Genomic DNA, 15,835 nt, shown 5'->3' with positions numbered 1-15,835 from the left:
CTGGATGTGGCTCTGGGCAACCTGCTGTGGTGTGAGGTGTCCCTGCCCATGGCAGGGGGGCTGGAACTGGATGATCCTTGAGGTCCCTTCCAACCCTAACAATTCTATGATTAAAAACTAACAGAACAGTTCCTTCTGAACACAAACATCACCTCACAAGGTCAGGAGAGCCAACCTGCTGCATCACCAAGCCACAGCCACTCTGATGGTTTCATCTCCCTTTCCAGGCCACTTTCCTCCTCCATTAGCCAACACAAAATTCTTAGCTGTGTTGGAAGGAAGGAGGAATTTCCTTACAATGAGTGGTAAAATACCAGAGCAGGATGTGGTTGAGGTCTCATCCCTGGAGACATTCAAGTTCAAACTTGATGAGGCCATGAACCACCTGATCTAGTGGGAGATATCACTGCTTGCTGCAGGGGGGTTGGATAAGAAGTCTCCAAGGACACCACATAGTGGCCTTCCAGTACCTGAAAGGTGTCTGCAAGGAAGGGACTTTTGACAAGGGCTTGTTGTAATGGGATGAGAGGGAAAGGATTGAGGTTTGAGGAGGGGAGATTTAGACCGGAAATTAGGAAGAAATTCTTTCCAGTGAGGGTGGGGAGACACTGGAACAGATTGCCCAAAGAGGTTGTGGATGTCCCCTCCCTGGAGGTGTTCAAGGCCAGGCTGGATGAGGCCTTGAGCAAGCTGGGCTGGTGGGAGGTGTCCCTGCCTACATCAGGAGAGTTGGAACCAGATGGAACTAGGTCTTTTAAGATCCCTTCCAACCCAAACCATTCCATGAATCTATGAATCCATGACTGCAGGGGTGTTGGCCAAGATGACCCTTGAGGCTCCCTTCCAGCCTGATGCATTCATTGCCCATTCATCCACTGCAGCAAGAAACTGAGCCATAAATACAAGGAATAAATGCTCAAGACCCACCCCTCAAACTATTTCTGTAGCTGGATCAAGCAAAGAGATTATGGAAACCTTCTCTACTACGAGGTGAACCTCCTGCTGTGAACTTCAACCCACCCAAACAACAATCAAGCAAAGCAATCAAGTAAGCAAAGACTCACTGAAGATGGTCAGCTTCTTGTCAGCCTGCAAGGCTTCCTCACGAGTGAAGGGGAAGTCAAACCAGCGAGCCCTGGTCATGTTCAGCTGCATGGTGCGGCCAAAGATCTCCAGGTAGGAGGGAGCTCGCTCTATGGCTTGTGTCCCAATCTGGATCCTCATGCCTGTCATCACCATCGTGCTGTTGTTGTTGGTCACTTCAATGGTGAAACCTCCAGGCTGCACAACAGACACCACAGCTCACAAAAGTGAAGTCAAAAATTCACTCCTAAGCTGTGAATTCACTCCTTGAGGGCTGAAGCGTTTCTCCTATCGAGACAGGCTGAGAGAGTTGGGGTTGTTCAGCCTGGAGAAGAGAAAGCTCCAGGGAGACCTTCTGGTGGTCTTTCGGTGCTTAGAGGGGTAGATAAGGGAACAGACCTTTTAGCAGGGCCTGCTGGACAAGGGGTGATGGTTTGAAACTAAATGAGGAAGATTTGGTCTAAATAGAAGGAACAATATTTTGATGCTGAGGGCAGTGAGATCCTGTCGCAGGTTGCCCAGAGAGGTGGTAGGTGCCTCATTCCTTGAACCATTCCAGGTCAGGTTGTTTGGGGGTCTGAGCAACCTGCTCTAGTTGCAGATGTCCCTGCTGAGTGCAGGGGAGTTGGACTAGATGAGCTCTACACATCCCTTCCCACTCAAAGCATTCTATGATTCTAAGCTAAGACTCTGAAGTCTGCATACAGGCACCTCCAGTGTTAGCTAACAGTGTCACTGGCCTTGCACAGGATCAGTGGGACAAAGCAGACTTCTGAGCCAAGGCTATCAATCCAGACACCAGTGTCACCAAGAAGCCCAAGAGAAGGCCCAGACTGCTCCACCTACCTTTGTGTTGGCCACATACATGCCGGTGGAATTGAGGCGGTGCTTGATCTGCTGAGCGTTGTACACCTGCAGCAGGTCGTTGCCTCCAAACTCCACATCTGTGAGCTGCTGGTTGTGCTCAAAGAAGTCAATAGGGAAGTTCACCTGGCTGGATGTGCGAGTTGCTGGAAGGGGAGAGACATGCTTTTAACAAAAGGCAGCTGAAGAGGCAAAGCTATGGACAGTAACAAAGCTGCAAGGTGAGCTTGGCTCCTTTGGCAATGCCTGTGTGAGCCAGGGAGGTCTGTATTTAGCTACACATCCATGGAAACATTTCACCCAGGCTTAGCCAGCACTCAGCCCTGAGGTTAACATTGTCAGAGAGACAGGGATCTGCTGGAAAAAGTCCAACAGAGAGCTACCAGGATGATTAAGGGACTGGAGCATGTCCCCTGTGAGGAGAGGCTGAGAGCCCTGGGGCTGGTTAGTCCGGAGAAAGGAAGACTGGGAGGGATTTGATAATATTTATAAATATCAAGAGAGAGGGGACAGGGATAGGCTCAGCTGCTCCCTAGGATAGGACAAGGGATGATAGATATAAACTCCAGCACAGGAGGTTCCACCTCAACATGAGGAGGAACTTCTGCACTGGGAGGCTCACAGAGCACTGGAACAGGCTGCCCAGAGAGGTTGTGGAGTCTCCTTCTCTGGAGACTTTCCAGCCCCATCTGGATGTGTTCTGTGTGACCTGTGCTGGATTCTATGCTCCTGCTCTGGCAGGAGGCTTGGACTCGATGACCTTCAGAGGTGCCTTCCAACCCCCAACATCCCGTGAGCCTGTGATCCTGTGAGAAGTGAGCATCTCAAGCATCTACCCAATGCTGACCAACCCTTGCATCTCCCTTTGCCACCCTGCACAGGACAGGTATGAGAAGTCCCTTACTAATAGCAGCTGCCTTGCGCTTGCGAACCGGCTTCATGATGCTGATGACGCTGCTGGGCTGGAGAGAGGGCTGGAGCCAGTAGGATGTATTCTCCACATTGGCCATGTAGATCCTCAAGCTGCCATCTTCACACAGCAGGATCATGGTGGTCCTCTGCTGCTCGTTGCAGGCTGTGTGACGGATGGCCACCATGTCCTGAATCTGCAAAGGAGAGCAGGGAACTGCTGCTTGAAGAAACAAACTCTCTGGATTAGCAAAGTTGCAAAGACCAGAGAGCTGGTTGATGGAAACAACAATTTTAAGGGCCAAAAATAGAGGGGACTAAGCTCTTAGTTGAATGATATAGTTAGTATAACTAGCAGACTAACCTTTGCTTTGGCTGGCAATGTTTTTATTTCCTGGATGAGAAAGGTGTCTGGCTTCACCATCACCACCAGTGGGACACCTGTGGTCTGTTGCACACAGCACACCAAGCCAGGATGGTTCATCACCTCAGACCACTGACACAGTGCTGGGGAGGTCTTACTGCCACCATTTGAGCTGCAAGAGGTGAAGGGCAGAATGAGATTAATTTGAAAAGCAACAGAAGTAAAAACCATTCCTGAATTCCTCACTGTTGGCAGCGGTTGAAGCTTTGTCCTCAGCAGGAATTCAAAGCATTAATGAACAGCCAGGAAAAGATCAGTGCTTAGTTAACAGGTGAGACACCTGGGACAGTCACTTCAGTAGGCAGAAGGCACAAGAATCCCAATTCACAGCATTGACAACTTGAAGAAAGACACTTCCTTAGTAATATTTGATGCCCCAAACCAAGGAAGTGTTTTTTAAATGGCTTTCATCTTCCTTTTCATCTGAACAGATGCACAGTCCCATGTTTCAACACACCCAGCAGCACTAGCAAAGGCCAGTGGAGGTGAATCTCTGTGACTCTGCTCACACTGACTCTGGAATTAAAAAATAAAGCTGCAAAAAGGCAAAGCCAAACTCGACTGGGGCCAGGCAGCTCTTGGAACCTGACTCTTCTACAGAGCCTACTCACAGTGGAGGCTTTGTGTCAGGCTAGTGAAGAGTCTGTGGCCTAAATGCCCAGCTCTGCTTGTCAGAAGATTGCAGAACAGCTTTTTTTCTTGCCACATTCATAGCATAAGAGATTGGTTTCCCCCAAGGGAGCCTGAAAATAAGCCTTCATATGCACAATACACAAGGTCCACTGCAGTACTGGTGGCGAAAGGAAACAAAGGCTTCCTGCTCTGCAGCCTCCATCAGGGTGGGATAATCCCATCAGTTCCACCTGCAGCACCAGTAGCAGCTCTGCACTGTGCAGCAAGGCTGCTCTGAAACCACCTTTCTGCTGTCAAAGCCTAGCAGGGAGGAAAAGAAATGCATCCCAGTCCCAGGGCTGAAAGAGCCAGCTATGGTTCGGTATCAGTCCGTAGTTAGGGCAAAAGCACCACAGAAAGAAATCAGCAGCCAAAGTGGGGACCTTCAGCACAAGCTTTAGCTGTTCAGAGCTGGGATGTTAAGAATAATTAGTTGTATTTATTAATAATGAACAGAAGTGGAAACTCCAGGGGAGTCTTGCACAGGAGGCTCACCTCTTGATGTTGATGGGGAACAGTCGCTGCACCTCCAGGCTGGCTCGGCTGATGGTGGCTGCAAAGGATTTGCCCTGGCAGTAGCTGAAGAACAACATCTGCAGCACATGGGAGTAATACACTGAGACCCCACCTCCTGCCACCTGGCCATTGCTGTCCTGCAGGAGCAGAGAGAAACAGCAGCAGTTCAGACAAAGCACACCCTCCAAAAGGCTCTGCCAAGCTTTTCATTGCCTCACGATGGAATGGTTCCTTGTCCCCTCCCCATCACTGAGAGGAGACAGCCCTAAGTGACAGCTTCCTAAGCTGAACTCCTTGGTGAACTCATCCAGCAGCTGCTTCAAAGGCTTCTGAAGGGAGTGCTGAGATTACACCCACAAGGGCTGTAGGTAGTGCTCTCAGATATTGCAAAGTGTAATCACAGTGCAGAGCCAGCTCTGGCCTGGGCTGATCCCCAGCAGTGTGGGCAGCAGGGGCAGGGAGGGGATTCTGCCCCTCTGCTGTGCTCTGCTGAGACCCCCCTGCAGTGCTGGGGCAGCTCTGGAGTCCTCAGCACAGACAGGGACCTGCTGGAGTGGGGCCAGAGGAGGCCACAGCAAGGCTGTGAGGGCTGGAAAGACTCTGCTGTGAGGCCAGGCTGAAGGAGTTGGGGTTGTTCAGCCTCCAGGAGGCTCCAGGGAGACCTTACAGCAGCCTTCCAGTGTTTGAAAATGGCTACAGGAGAGCTGGGGAGGGACATCTGACAAAGGTGTGGAGTGAAGGGTGATGGCTTCAGACTGGAAGAAGCTGGATTTAGATGAGACATGAGGAAGAAATTCTTCCCCATGAGGGCTGTGAGGCACCAGAACAGGTTGCCCAGAGAAGCTGTGGAGGCTCCAAGCCTGGAAATATTGAAAGCCAGGCTGAATGAGGCTTTGAGCAACCTGGGCTGGTAGGAGGTGTCCCTGCCCATGGCAGGGCACTGGAACTGGATGATCTTAAAGGTCCCTTCCAACCCAACCCATTCTATCATTCTATGACCTGTGTGCTTGAATGTTGTAGGACTGTCTTACACGGAGCTCATAAAAGAACTGTCCTGAGGGTCACCTACTCAACTATTTGGAGCAGGCTGGGGTAAAAACACCCAAGTGAAACGTGAACAGGTTTTAAAAGTCACCTCCAAGCCTACAGAGCTTCTAGTGAACAGGAACAAAGGTTCACTCCACCCTTTTGCAGCCCCAGCAGTGGTCAGTAATGTTGCCCATTCTGGTTGCTGCACCTCTGGAATGTCTTGCTCTGAGACCAGTACTGTCCTGAAAGCCATCTCCCTGCTGAGAAATCCTGCTGGGCATGACTCCAGGCCAGCCAGGGCAAACATGTTCCACTTTGCAGATGAAAGGATCAAGGGGTTTTAATTTTCACCCCACCTCCTTTCACTGCAAGGCTTTTCCTCTTTAGGGAGTGGCAGCAAGCTCACTCATCTAGATCTGAGAGCTTAAAAGGAGGGAAGAAATGAAACTTCAGCCTTCAAATGTAAAGACACAAACAAGAGAGAAAATAACTTCACCCCTGCTATGAGTAGTACCTTCAAGTCCTCATGGTTGACTTCAAGCACATTGGTGACATAGAAGTGTCCATGCTGGGCACTGCTGGCCTCTTCCATGAGCTGTGTGTAGATGTAGCCAGCAGAGGACATGATCACTATGATGTTCTTCCCCTCCTCGTTGAACAGGAAAGTGACATCCCTGATTTTGGAACTTGGCAGAAGGAAATAGAAAGTTGGACTCAAGGCGTCCACAGAGAGGTCATAAATCTGTGGGAAGAAGCAAGGAAATCATCAATTAACTACTGTGATCCAAACCAGTGCAGAAGGCCAAGAAGTTGAGTCAATGGAAGCCTTGCCAGGTGTTACAGCTCATTATTATGTTCTTTAGCTTTGCTTTTTTTCTTCTAAGAGCAGCCAAACACCCCCAAGCTCCAATCCTAGCTCCAATTTAATCCTAATCACACTCTTCCACATGCAACTCCACAAAGATCCAGGCTCTGATGGCTGCAAGAAGAGCTATCACCAAGAGCTGATGACCAAACATACCTTCACAAAGTCTGCAGTCACAATAGCAAGCTCTGTTTGAGATCCTGGCAGCCACACAGCTTTGATGATGAAATTGCCAGTGGCTAGTTGGGGATGAAGGACCAAATGATCAGAGACTGAGCCAGAGCTGCTGAAGGTTAACACATGGCAATCCTGCAGGAAGGAAAAGAACTGGTTAAAAACTAGGACTAGATCTTTAGAAACATTTCAAGCCAAGAATGACTTAAAACCCAGCACTCCTTCGTGCCAATAATGATTTGTAGGATCTAAATGAAGATGAGAAACATCAAAGTGTGTCAAAAAAACTCCCCCCCCCCCCCACAAACCCCAAAGCACAACCAGAGGGTCCAGCTGCCTCTCAGCTAAACAACAGATCTGTGCATGCTGCACTGGGGAAGCTGACAGACAAGTTCTGCTACACTCAGATGACTAAAATGCCAGAGAGTTGAGGGGATTCTGCCCCCCTGCTCTGCTCTGCTCTCCTAAGATCCCCCCTGGAGCACTGCATCCAGTTCTGGTGCCCCCAGCACAATAGGGAACTGCGGGAGCAGGTCCAGAGGAGGCCATGAAGATGATCAGAGGGCTGGAGAACCTCCCCTGTGGGGACAGGCTGAGAGAGTTGGGGCTGTTCAGCCTGGAGAAGAGAAGGCTCCAGGGGGACCTTAGAGCAACCTTCCAGTACCTGAAAGGTGCCTACAAGAAATCAAGGAAGGGACTTTAGTTAAGGGCCAGGAGTGACAGATGAGAGGCAGTGGCTTTGAGCTGGAAGAGAGGAGACTGAGACTGCAGATGAGGAAGAAATTCTTTCCAGTGAGGGTGATGAGACACTGGAACAGGTTGCCCAGGGTGGTTGTGGATGTCTCCAGAAGTGTTCAGGACAAGGCTGAATGAGGCCTTGAGCAACCTGGGCTGGTGGGAGGTGTCCCTGCCCATGGCAGGGGGGTTGGAACTGGATGATCTTTAAGGTCCTTTCCAACCCAACCCATTCCATGATTTTATAAACCCTTGACATGTCTTAAAGGACTATTGCCCTAAGTACTCTCTTGAGGCACTGCCTCATTTCTTACACTATTCCTCTAGGTCCTGCTTCTTTTACTTCATGAATCTAGCAGGCAAATAACTGATGAGCTTAAAATGAGTGACAGATCTTTGCAGCCAGCTCTGTGCTTGCTGCTTTGAACTGATGTTTCCAACTGCCCAGGCACTTACTTTCAGCCCACACACGGCCAGGTAGTCCTCCTTGCAGGGATTTCCAGTCAGGCTCAGCACTGTAAAGGGGACAGGTGCAGATGCAAGGCGAGTGAGGGTCAGCTTCCTTTTGCTGGAGTCTGCTTGTTTCAGCAGGGCTGAGAGCTGGAGGACTGTGATCTGCAGAACAAAATCAACTTACACACCCAGCCTCACCAGTGAGGGGATAAAGGCATTTCCATTTCAGCTCTATGAAACCTAGAATGGTTGGACCAGAGGATCCTGGAGCACCTCTCCTGTGAAAACAGGCTGAAAGAGTTGGGGTTGTTCAGCTTGGAGAGGCTCCAAGGAGACCTTATGAATACATTTCAATATCTGAAGGGGGCTTACAGGCAGGCTGAGGAGGGACTGCTCAGAAGGGCCTGTGGGGATAGGACAAGGGACAATGGTTTAAAACTGGAGCAGGGGAGATTTAGGTTGGACATCAGGAGAAAGTTCTGCACAGTGAGGGTGGGGAGACACTGGAACAGGTTGCCCAGGGAGGTGGCTGAGGCCCCATCCCTGGAGACATTCCAGATCAGACTTGATGTGGCCCTGAGCAGCCTGATCTTAATTGGAGGTGTCCTTGTTCACTGCAGGGGGGTTGGACAAGATGACCTTTGAGGGTCCCTTCCAACCCAATGCAATCTGTGACTACTTGGGGTCCTGTCCAACCTGGCATTCTGTGATTCTGTGTGACTGTGTCCCTGCACTTTTCACCATTTCTGCTGCAAGATCTCTCTTCTCTGAGGAATGAAGGTTTTCCTAAGCCATGCAATACCTCACAGAAGACTCAGATCTGAGGACAGGCAGCCCAAATCATACTCTCCTTGTTGCTCAGTGCTCTAAGCCTGCTTCATTTTCCTTTAGAATCCAACTCAGAATGCTTTGGGTTGGAAGGGACCTTAAAGACCAACCCCCTGCCATGGTGCACCAGGCCTCATCCAACCTGGCCTTGAACACCCCCAGGCAGGGTGCATCCACAACCTTGTTCCAGTGTCTCCCCACCCTCACTGGAAAGAATCTTCTCAATTCCCAGTCTCAATCTGCCCTCCTCAAGCTTCACTCCAACCCCTCTTCCCCTACCACAACACACCCTAGTCCAAAGTGACCTGGACAGGCTGAGAGCTGGCTGCAGGCAAACCTCAAGAAGTTTAATAAGGACAAGTGCAGGGTCCTGCATCTGGGGAGGAATAACAACAGGCACCAGGACAGGTTAGAGGCTGCCCTGCTGGAAAGCAGCTCCACAGAGAAAGACCTTGGAGTGCTGGTGGGCAGCAAGTGGAACAACAATGTGCTCTTGTGGGCAAGAGAGCCAACGGGATCCTGGGGAGCAGCAAGAAAGGTGTCCAGCAGGGCTAGGGAAGTTCTTCTACCTCTCTACTCTGCCCTGCTGAGACTGCAATACTGTGTCCAGTTTGGGGCTCCACAGTTCCACAGAGACAAGAGACCTGCTGGAGAGAATCCAACAGAGAGCCACAAGGATGATTTGGGGATGTAAGCATCTTCCCTATGGAGAGAGACTGAGAGCCCTGGGGGTGTTTAGTGTGGAGAAGAGAAGGCTGAGAGGGATCTGATCAATGTCTATCAATAGCTGAGGGGTGGGGGGCAAGGGGAGGGGGCCAGGCTCTTTTTGGTGGTTCACAGTAATAAGCCAAGGAACAATTGGTTCAAACTTGGACATAGAAGATTTCACCTCAACCTGAGGAGAAAAACTTCTTTCCAGTGAGGGTGATAGAGGCCTGGAACAGGCTCCCCAGGGAGGTTGTGGAGTCTCCTTCTCTGGAGACTTTCAAAGCCCACCTGGATGCATTCCTGTGCAGACTATCCTAGGTGAGCCTGCTTTGGCAGGGGGGTTTGGACCTGACGATCTCTTGAGGTCCCTTCCAACCTCTGATCTCCTGTGAGCCTGTGAGTAGTGCATGTTTGTACCTATTCATTGCATTTCAGCACAGACTGTAGTTTTGCCCTGCACACACAGCTTTCATTTGCTTCCAGACTGAGCTAGCCTGGTTATCGTGGAGGACACAGCCTCAAGCCATGCCAGGGGAAGTTTAGCTCGAGGTGAGGAGGAAGTTCTTCATGGAGAGAGTTGTTAGAGGTTAGAATGTGCTGCCCGGGGAGGTGGTGGAGTCACCATCCCTGGAGGCGTTCAAGCGGGGACTGGACGCGGCACTTGGTGCCGTGGCTTAGTAGTCATGAGGTGTAGGGTGACAGGTTGGACTCGGATGATCCTTATTGATTCTGTGCGATTCTGTGCTGTGGGAGGGGGTTTGGAGAGCTCACCTTGCCCTTCTCGTGGCTCACAGCCAGGTGCTGGCGCCGGCCATGAGGGGAGGAGAGCACACACATGGCCACCCTCCTGAGCACGTGGGCGCTGATCAGCTGCCGGATGGTCTGGCCCTGGTCGCCGCTGTAGTTCATGCGGACGTTCTCAAAAGCACCTTCTTGGGAGCCAAGGGTTGGCACCTGGGTGGGCAGCAGAAGCACACCAGGCTGCATCAGTGCAACACCTTCCTGTTTTACAGGCAGCCCCCTCCCCCACGAGCTGAGCACCTTCCCCTAGGTTCGTACCACTCGGTGGGTTCAGGCTGTACCTTTAGAAATCTCCACAGGTCTTGAAGAGAAAGGGGTAGAATGTAAAGGTGGGAGGAAGAAGTTCTTCACCATGAGCATGGGGAGACTCTGCAATGGGTTGTCCAGGGAGGTGGTTGAGGCTCCATCCCTGGAGGTGTTTAAGGCCAGGCTGGATGAGGCTCTGGCCAGCCTGATCTAGTGTGAGGTGCCCCTGCCCATGGCAGGGGGGTTGGAACTGGATGTGGTCCCTTCCAACCCTGACTGATTCTATGAATCTGTTCTATGAAATCACCATTGGGGGTAAAAAAAAGAAAAATAAAGGCAAGTTCTAAGTAATCCCATTGGAAAAGTAACAGGCTGTGGTAGTTTTAGGCTATACCTTTAAAATTCTCCGCAGATCTTGAGGAGAAAGTGGTAGAATGTAAAGAAATCACCACTGGGAGTAAAAAAGGGGAAATAATGATAATTCTAAACAATCCCATGGGAAAAGTAACAGACTGTGGTAGTTTTAGGCTATACCTTTAAAATTCTCCACAGATCCTGAAGAGAAAGGGGTAGAATGTAAAGAAATCACCATTGGGGGTTAAAAAAAGGGATAATAAGGATAATTCTAAACAATCCCATGGGAAAAGTAACAGACTGTGGTAGTTTTAGGCTATGCCCTTAAAATTCTCTACAGATCTTGAGGAGAAAGTGGTAGAATGAAAGGAAAACACCATTGGGGGTAAAAAAAGGGAAATAATGATAATTCTACACAATCCCATTGGAAAAGTAACAGACTTAAGCTAGTAATGTAAACAATCTCTCTCTCTTCTTGCTTCCTTGGGCTGGGAGATATCAACTTTGTGCTTCTGCTGGCTTCTGCTCGACCTTGGCTGCATTGTTTTGGCTAAGTCTAACATCTCTGCTCCTTTCCCTTGTCCCTTTTGGTACAGGGGAGAAAGGGGGAGAGCAGGGAGAGAGAAGCTATTAGCTTCCCCTGGTGTTTGACCAAGGGGGTCCTTGTGCTGTTCATTAATTGTAAACCCCTGTAAATATTGTAAATATTGTCTCTTTTGCACATATTCATTGCATTTCACTGCAGGTTGTAGTTTTGCTTGTCAATGCAGCTTTCGTTTGCTTCCACCTGAGCTAGCCTGGCAAATTTAATGCTGGGGGGAAATTTTCAGCCCACCACAGGGACTTAAGCTAGTAATGTACACAATCTTTCTCTCTTTTCACTTCTTTGGCTCTGGCTGAAGCTTCTCCTGGCTTTAGTGACCCTGACTGCATGGCTTTTGTTGTGACTGGTGTTAACAACAACCTTCCTCTATCTTTTCTCTCTCTTCTCCCTTTGTGTACAGGGGGATAAGGGGGAAGCAGGGAGGGAGAAGCAGTTGCAGCTCCCCTGGTCTTTGGCCAGGGAGGGGCTCCTGTGCTGTTTATCAATTGCAAATCCCTATCAATATTTTCTCTTTTGTACATATTCATTGCAGGTTGTAGTTTTGCTTGTCAATGCAGCTTTCATTTGCTTCCACCTGAGCTGGCCTGGCAAATTTAATGTTGGGAGGGGGGAGGAATTTTCAAGCCACCACATACCATCAACTGATCTGTCATCTCCACTGACTTGTCCAAGGTGTGCAGCTCGTTGAGAGCTTGCTGCGCACGGCTGCTGCTGCCCATGGCTGAAGCTTGCTGGAAGTTGATCTGAATGGCATCCATCAGGAAGTTCAGCATCTCCAGCACCAAAGGGGCAAAGGAGAAGTTGGCCTACAAGCAGTAAAGAAGAGGCAAGTGAGGCACAGGATGCTCCTGCTGGGAGCCTTCACAAAAGCTGCATGTCGACTGCTACTTCAAGTCTGGTATCACCAGGACAAACTCTCTTATCACAAAGAAGAGCAGAAAAACCAAGCAGCCTGGCTGGTAACTTGTCACCTCAGCACTGGTGAGGCCACACCTTGAGCACTGGGTTCAGTTTTGGGGCCCTCACTGCAAGAAGGACATTGAGGCATTGGAGCGTGTCCAGAGAAGGGCAACAAAGCTGGGGAAGGGTCTGGAGAACAGGGCTTGGGAGGAGCAGCTGAGGGAGCTGGGGGTGTTGAGTCTGGAGAAAAGGAGGCTGAAGGGAGACCTTCTGGCTCTCTACAACTCCCTGAAGAAGGTTGGAGTAAGGTGGGGCTTGGTCTCTTCTCCCCAGTAACAAGTTACAGAATGAGAGGAAATGGCTTCAGGTTGCACCAGGGGAGGTTGAGGTTGAACAGGAGAAGAAAATTCTTCCCTGAGAGGGTTCTCAAAGACTGCAAGAGGCTGCCCAGGGAGGTGGTCGAATCCCCATCTCTGGAGGTGTTTCAAAGCCCCAGAGATGTTGTGCTGAGGGCCACGGTTTAGCCCCAGCCTTGGTAGAGTTAGAGAATGGTTGGACTCCATCATCTTGCAAGTCTTTTCCAACCCAAACAATTCTATCATTCTATAACCAGCACAATCTGCCAAGGTCCTCCTCACCACCCATCTCCCTTTAACAGCTCCCTGATGATCACACCTGGGACTGCAACTCCTCTCGACACCCCTCGACGTTTCTACACAGGCTGCTCTTCTTGGGTTTTTCTTCATCAGGGCCCTTCCCCTCACTGATGGTGACCTTGGCTTTCTCTGCAGGAGAGGTGCTTGCATGTCTAATGACACTCTCAGGCACTCTGGGCTCGCTCTGGAAGGCAGATTCTTTCATGGTAGAGCTCATACCACTGCTGGGAGTTCTCTTCACCAAAGCCTAGGAACGAGAAAGTGATGCTGAGAGCTCAAAGCAGACTCCATTTCAGCACTGACAAATTGAATGCAGACTCTAACAGCAGCAAGATTCATCTAAGTTGAAAACAATAAAGTGCAATCCTCTTCAGCTGCAATTTAAAGCTGTGTCTAGCATGCCACTCTCCACTCAAGGATGAGAAAAACTGCCAGATTTAAGACAGAGTGGAAAACATGGCAAAGGTGGCATCTACCTGCTGCATAGCTTAAGGTTACTTGCAAAATCTGCAAGGCAGGTGGAATCCAAGCACTCACTAGGGCAGAGATTTGTCAGTGGAGTTATCTGGTGCAAAAATTATAAAGCTTCAAGCAAGCTGTAAATGAAGAGGGTCATTAGAAAGCCAAAGCCTTTGAGTCTTAGGACTCTGCATCATGGCAGAACCCACTGCAGAACAGAAACCTCTGCAAAAGACTTGAGCAGCTCAGGAAAGATGACATGAAAACACTTTACCAGGCAACTGCCATCTTCCTTGGCTCCACAGTCACAGAAGAATGATCCATACTTGGCATAAGAGATCTCATGGTCCTTGTGACAAACTTTAGCACAAACTGTGCAAACACCAACCCCATCGACCATTTTGCAGGTGTGGCAGTGATACCTGCACAAAACAAACCAGAGGAGTTACCACAGAATGGTTTGGGTTGGAAGGGACCTTCAAGGTCATCCAGTTCCAACACCCAGCCATGGGCAGAGACACCTCCCACCAGCCCAGGTTGCTCAAGGCCTCATCCAGCCTGACCTTGAACACCTCCAGGGAGGGGACATCCACAGCCTCCCTGGGCAACCTGTTCCAGTGTCTCACCAGCCTCACTGGAAGGAATTTCTTCCTCATCTCCAGTCTCAATCTCCCCTCCTCAAGCTTCAATCCATTGCTCCTCATCCTATCACTGCAAGCCCTTGTCAAAAGTCCCTCCCCAGCTCTCTTGGAGCCCCCTTCAGGTCCTGGAAGGCTGCTCTAAGGTCTCCCTGGAACCTTCTCTCCTCCAGGCTGAACAGCCTCTCCGCTCCCCCCAAACACTCCCAGAACTCAGTCATCTTTGATGCAGAATTTCTGGCAGTTGACTGTCCACAACCTCCTTGGGCAACCTGTTCCAGGGTCTCACCACTCTCACTGGAAAGAATTTCTCCCTATTCTCCAGTCTAAATCTCCCCTCTTCCAGCTTCAATCCATTCCCCCTCCTCCTATCACTACAAGCCCCTGTAGAAAGTCCCTCCCCATCTTTCTTGTAGGCCCTCTTCAGGTACTGGCAAGGCTCATGGACTGCACCCCATGCACTGTTTCCTTCTCAATGGCCAGAAATATGAGGCTGAAATTCTGAACACCAGTCTGATGGGATTCTTACCAGTGCTGATTCATGAATTCTTTCTGAGTAATGGTGAAGGTACAGAGTTTGTTACAAAGAGAATCTTCATCCTGTGAAGAAGAAAGTTGTTTGGGGAAAGTGTTACCACTCAGTGCTCTCTGGAGGTCCCTTCCAACCCCTAACATTCTGTGAACTGCTCCCACAGGAAAGCCACATGGTACAGAGCATGAGCATCAGACACTAAATGGTCATTTGGAGACCAGGAAGTTTGAGCACCACCTCACTGGTATCAAACCACAGGGAAAGAGGGAATGGTGACATTTCACATCCACTCAAAAGCCTGAATCAAGAAGACAGTAGCAGAAATAATGCACTGGGATGACAAATGTTACAAGAAAGCTTTAGCAGCAGCTTTGATTTCCCACTTTAAAGCAGAATGTGAGCTGCTGGTTGAGATATGAGAGCCAGTACTTGACAAACAAACCAGCAGGAGCAAAGCCACCTCAGTCCATTTCTGCCTTTTTGGTTTCTAAACCAACCCAGCCCACTTTATGTTGACCTCACAAAGTCACCAGGTCTGCACACAGGTGACAGAGCTGACAACCAGGGCTCCTGGCTCAGCCTCACATCAGGAGTAAGCCCCAACAGCAAAATCTTTTGTTTATAACCTGAGTAACTCTCATCTGGAAGCTGCAAAAATGAATCCTGATCTCATTTGCAGCCTTCACTGTGACCACTGCCTACCGAATCTTCAGCCTGAGAGTCTTCCTCCTCCACTGCCAACTCTTCCACCCAGTCAGAATCCACCTCAATGGCTCGTTCCTCTCCATCAACAGACAGGTGACTTGGTCCTTGGCCACTGCTCTGGCTCAGGGCATTAGTGACATCAGCCAGGTAGGAGACAATGTGGCACGTGCACTCCAGGATAGTCACATGCTGTGAAGGTGAGATGAGGGAAAATGAGAGGCAATGAAGATCCCAAAAGAGCTTCTGTAAGGCAAGCAAACAGATCAACCCCCTGACCAAACTGCTTCAAAGCTCCCACTGTGGAAGCAAGCCAGGAGAGCTGACACAGCTCAGGCCTGAGATCTCCTCCTGCAAGTGAAACAGTAGCCACATGTCCTACCTTCCCTTGCATCACGTTGGCATTCATCTTTTCCACCACGTTCTTCTGGGACAGGTATTTCTTGCTGCAACACAAAGCAGGGGAGAAGAGCATTTTACACCTCTGGCAAGTGGAAACTCAGTCCCCACCAAGCAATCTCCTCCCCACCAACCTCAAGCATTTAGTTTGCTTTAGATGAAACAAATGGAAAGGTATAAATGAAGTGATTGAACCATGGAGAGTGGCAAAGACAGAACACGTGGCTGCTCTGAACAGGGGGGGGACACAGAACAGCCTCTCTCAGACTATTTATCTTCCAAAC

The 15,835-nt window shown here is 49.8% G+C and overlaps 1 protein-coding gene across 1 annotated transcript in view; it reads right to left on the bottom strand.

Moving 5' to 3' along the window:
* The window catches only part of UBR4 (ubiquitin protein ligase E3 component n-recognin 4), a 127,687-nt gene that overhangs the window by 76,013 nt on the left and 35,839 nt on the right, over positions 1–15,835 (bottom strand). Inside the window, exons 35-49 of the mRNA XM_054394861.1 lie at positions 15,535–15,598; positions 15,153–15,344; positions 14,448–14,518; positions 13,555–13,702; positions 12,841–13,068; positions 11,901–12,071; positions 10,032–10,214; positions 7,728–7,886; positions 6,519–6,671; positions 6,012–6,239; positions 4,448–4,605; positions 3,221–3,392; positions 2,852–3,053; positions 1,930–2,093; positions 1,065–1,281 (exon numbers count right to left, since the gene is read on the bottom strand). Coding sequence (XP_054250836.1) covers positions 1,065–1,281; positions 1,930–2,093; positions 2,852–3,053; positions 3,221–3,392; positions 4,448–4,605; positions 6,012–6,239; positions 6,519–6,671; positions 7,728–7,886; positions 10,032–10,214; positions 11,901–12,071; positions 12,841–13,068; positions 13,555–13,702; positions 14,448–14,518; positions 15,153–15,344; positions 15,535–15,598 — 2,510 coding nt within the window. The remainder of the gene's footprint in view (positions 1–1,064; positions 1,282–1,929; positions 2,094–2,851; positions 3,054–3,220; positions 3,393–4,447; positions 4,606–6,011; positions 6,240–6,518; positions 6,672–7,727; positions 7,887–10,031; positions 10,215–11,900; positions 12,072–12,840; positions 13,069–13,554; positions 13,703–14,447; positions 14,519–15,152; positions 15,345–15,534; positions 15,599–15,835) is intronic.

The sequence above is a fragment of the Indicator indicator genome, chromosome 32 (assembly GCF_027791375.1).
Source record: "Indicator indicator isolate 239-I01 chromosome 32, UM_Iind_1.1, whole genome shotgun sequence".
NCBI lineage: Eukaryota > Metazoa > Chordata > Aves > Piciformes > Indicatoridae > Indicator > Indicator indicator.
The sequence above is the reverse complement of the archived record's forward strand: the minus strand, read 5'-3'. Positions and strand labels throughout refer to the sequence as shown.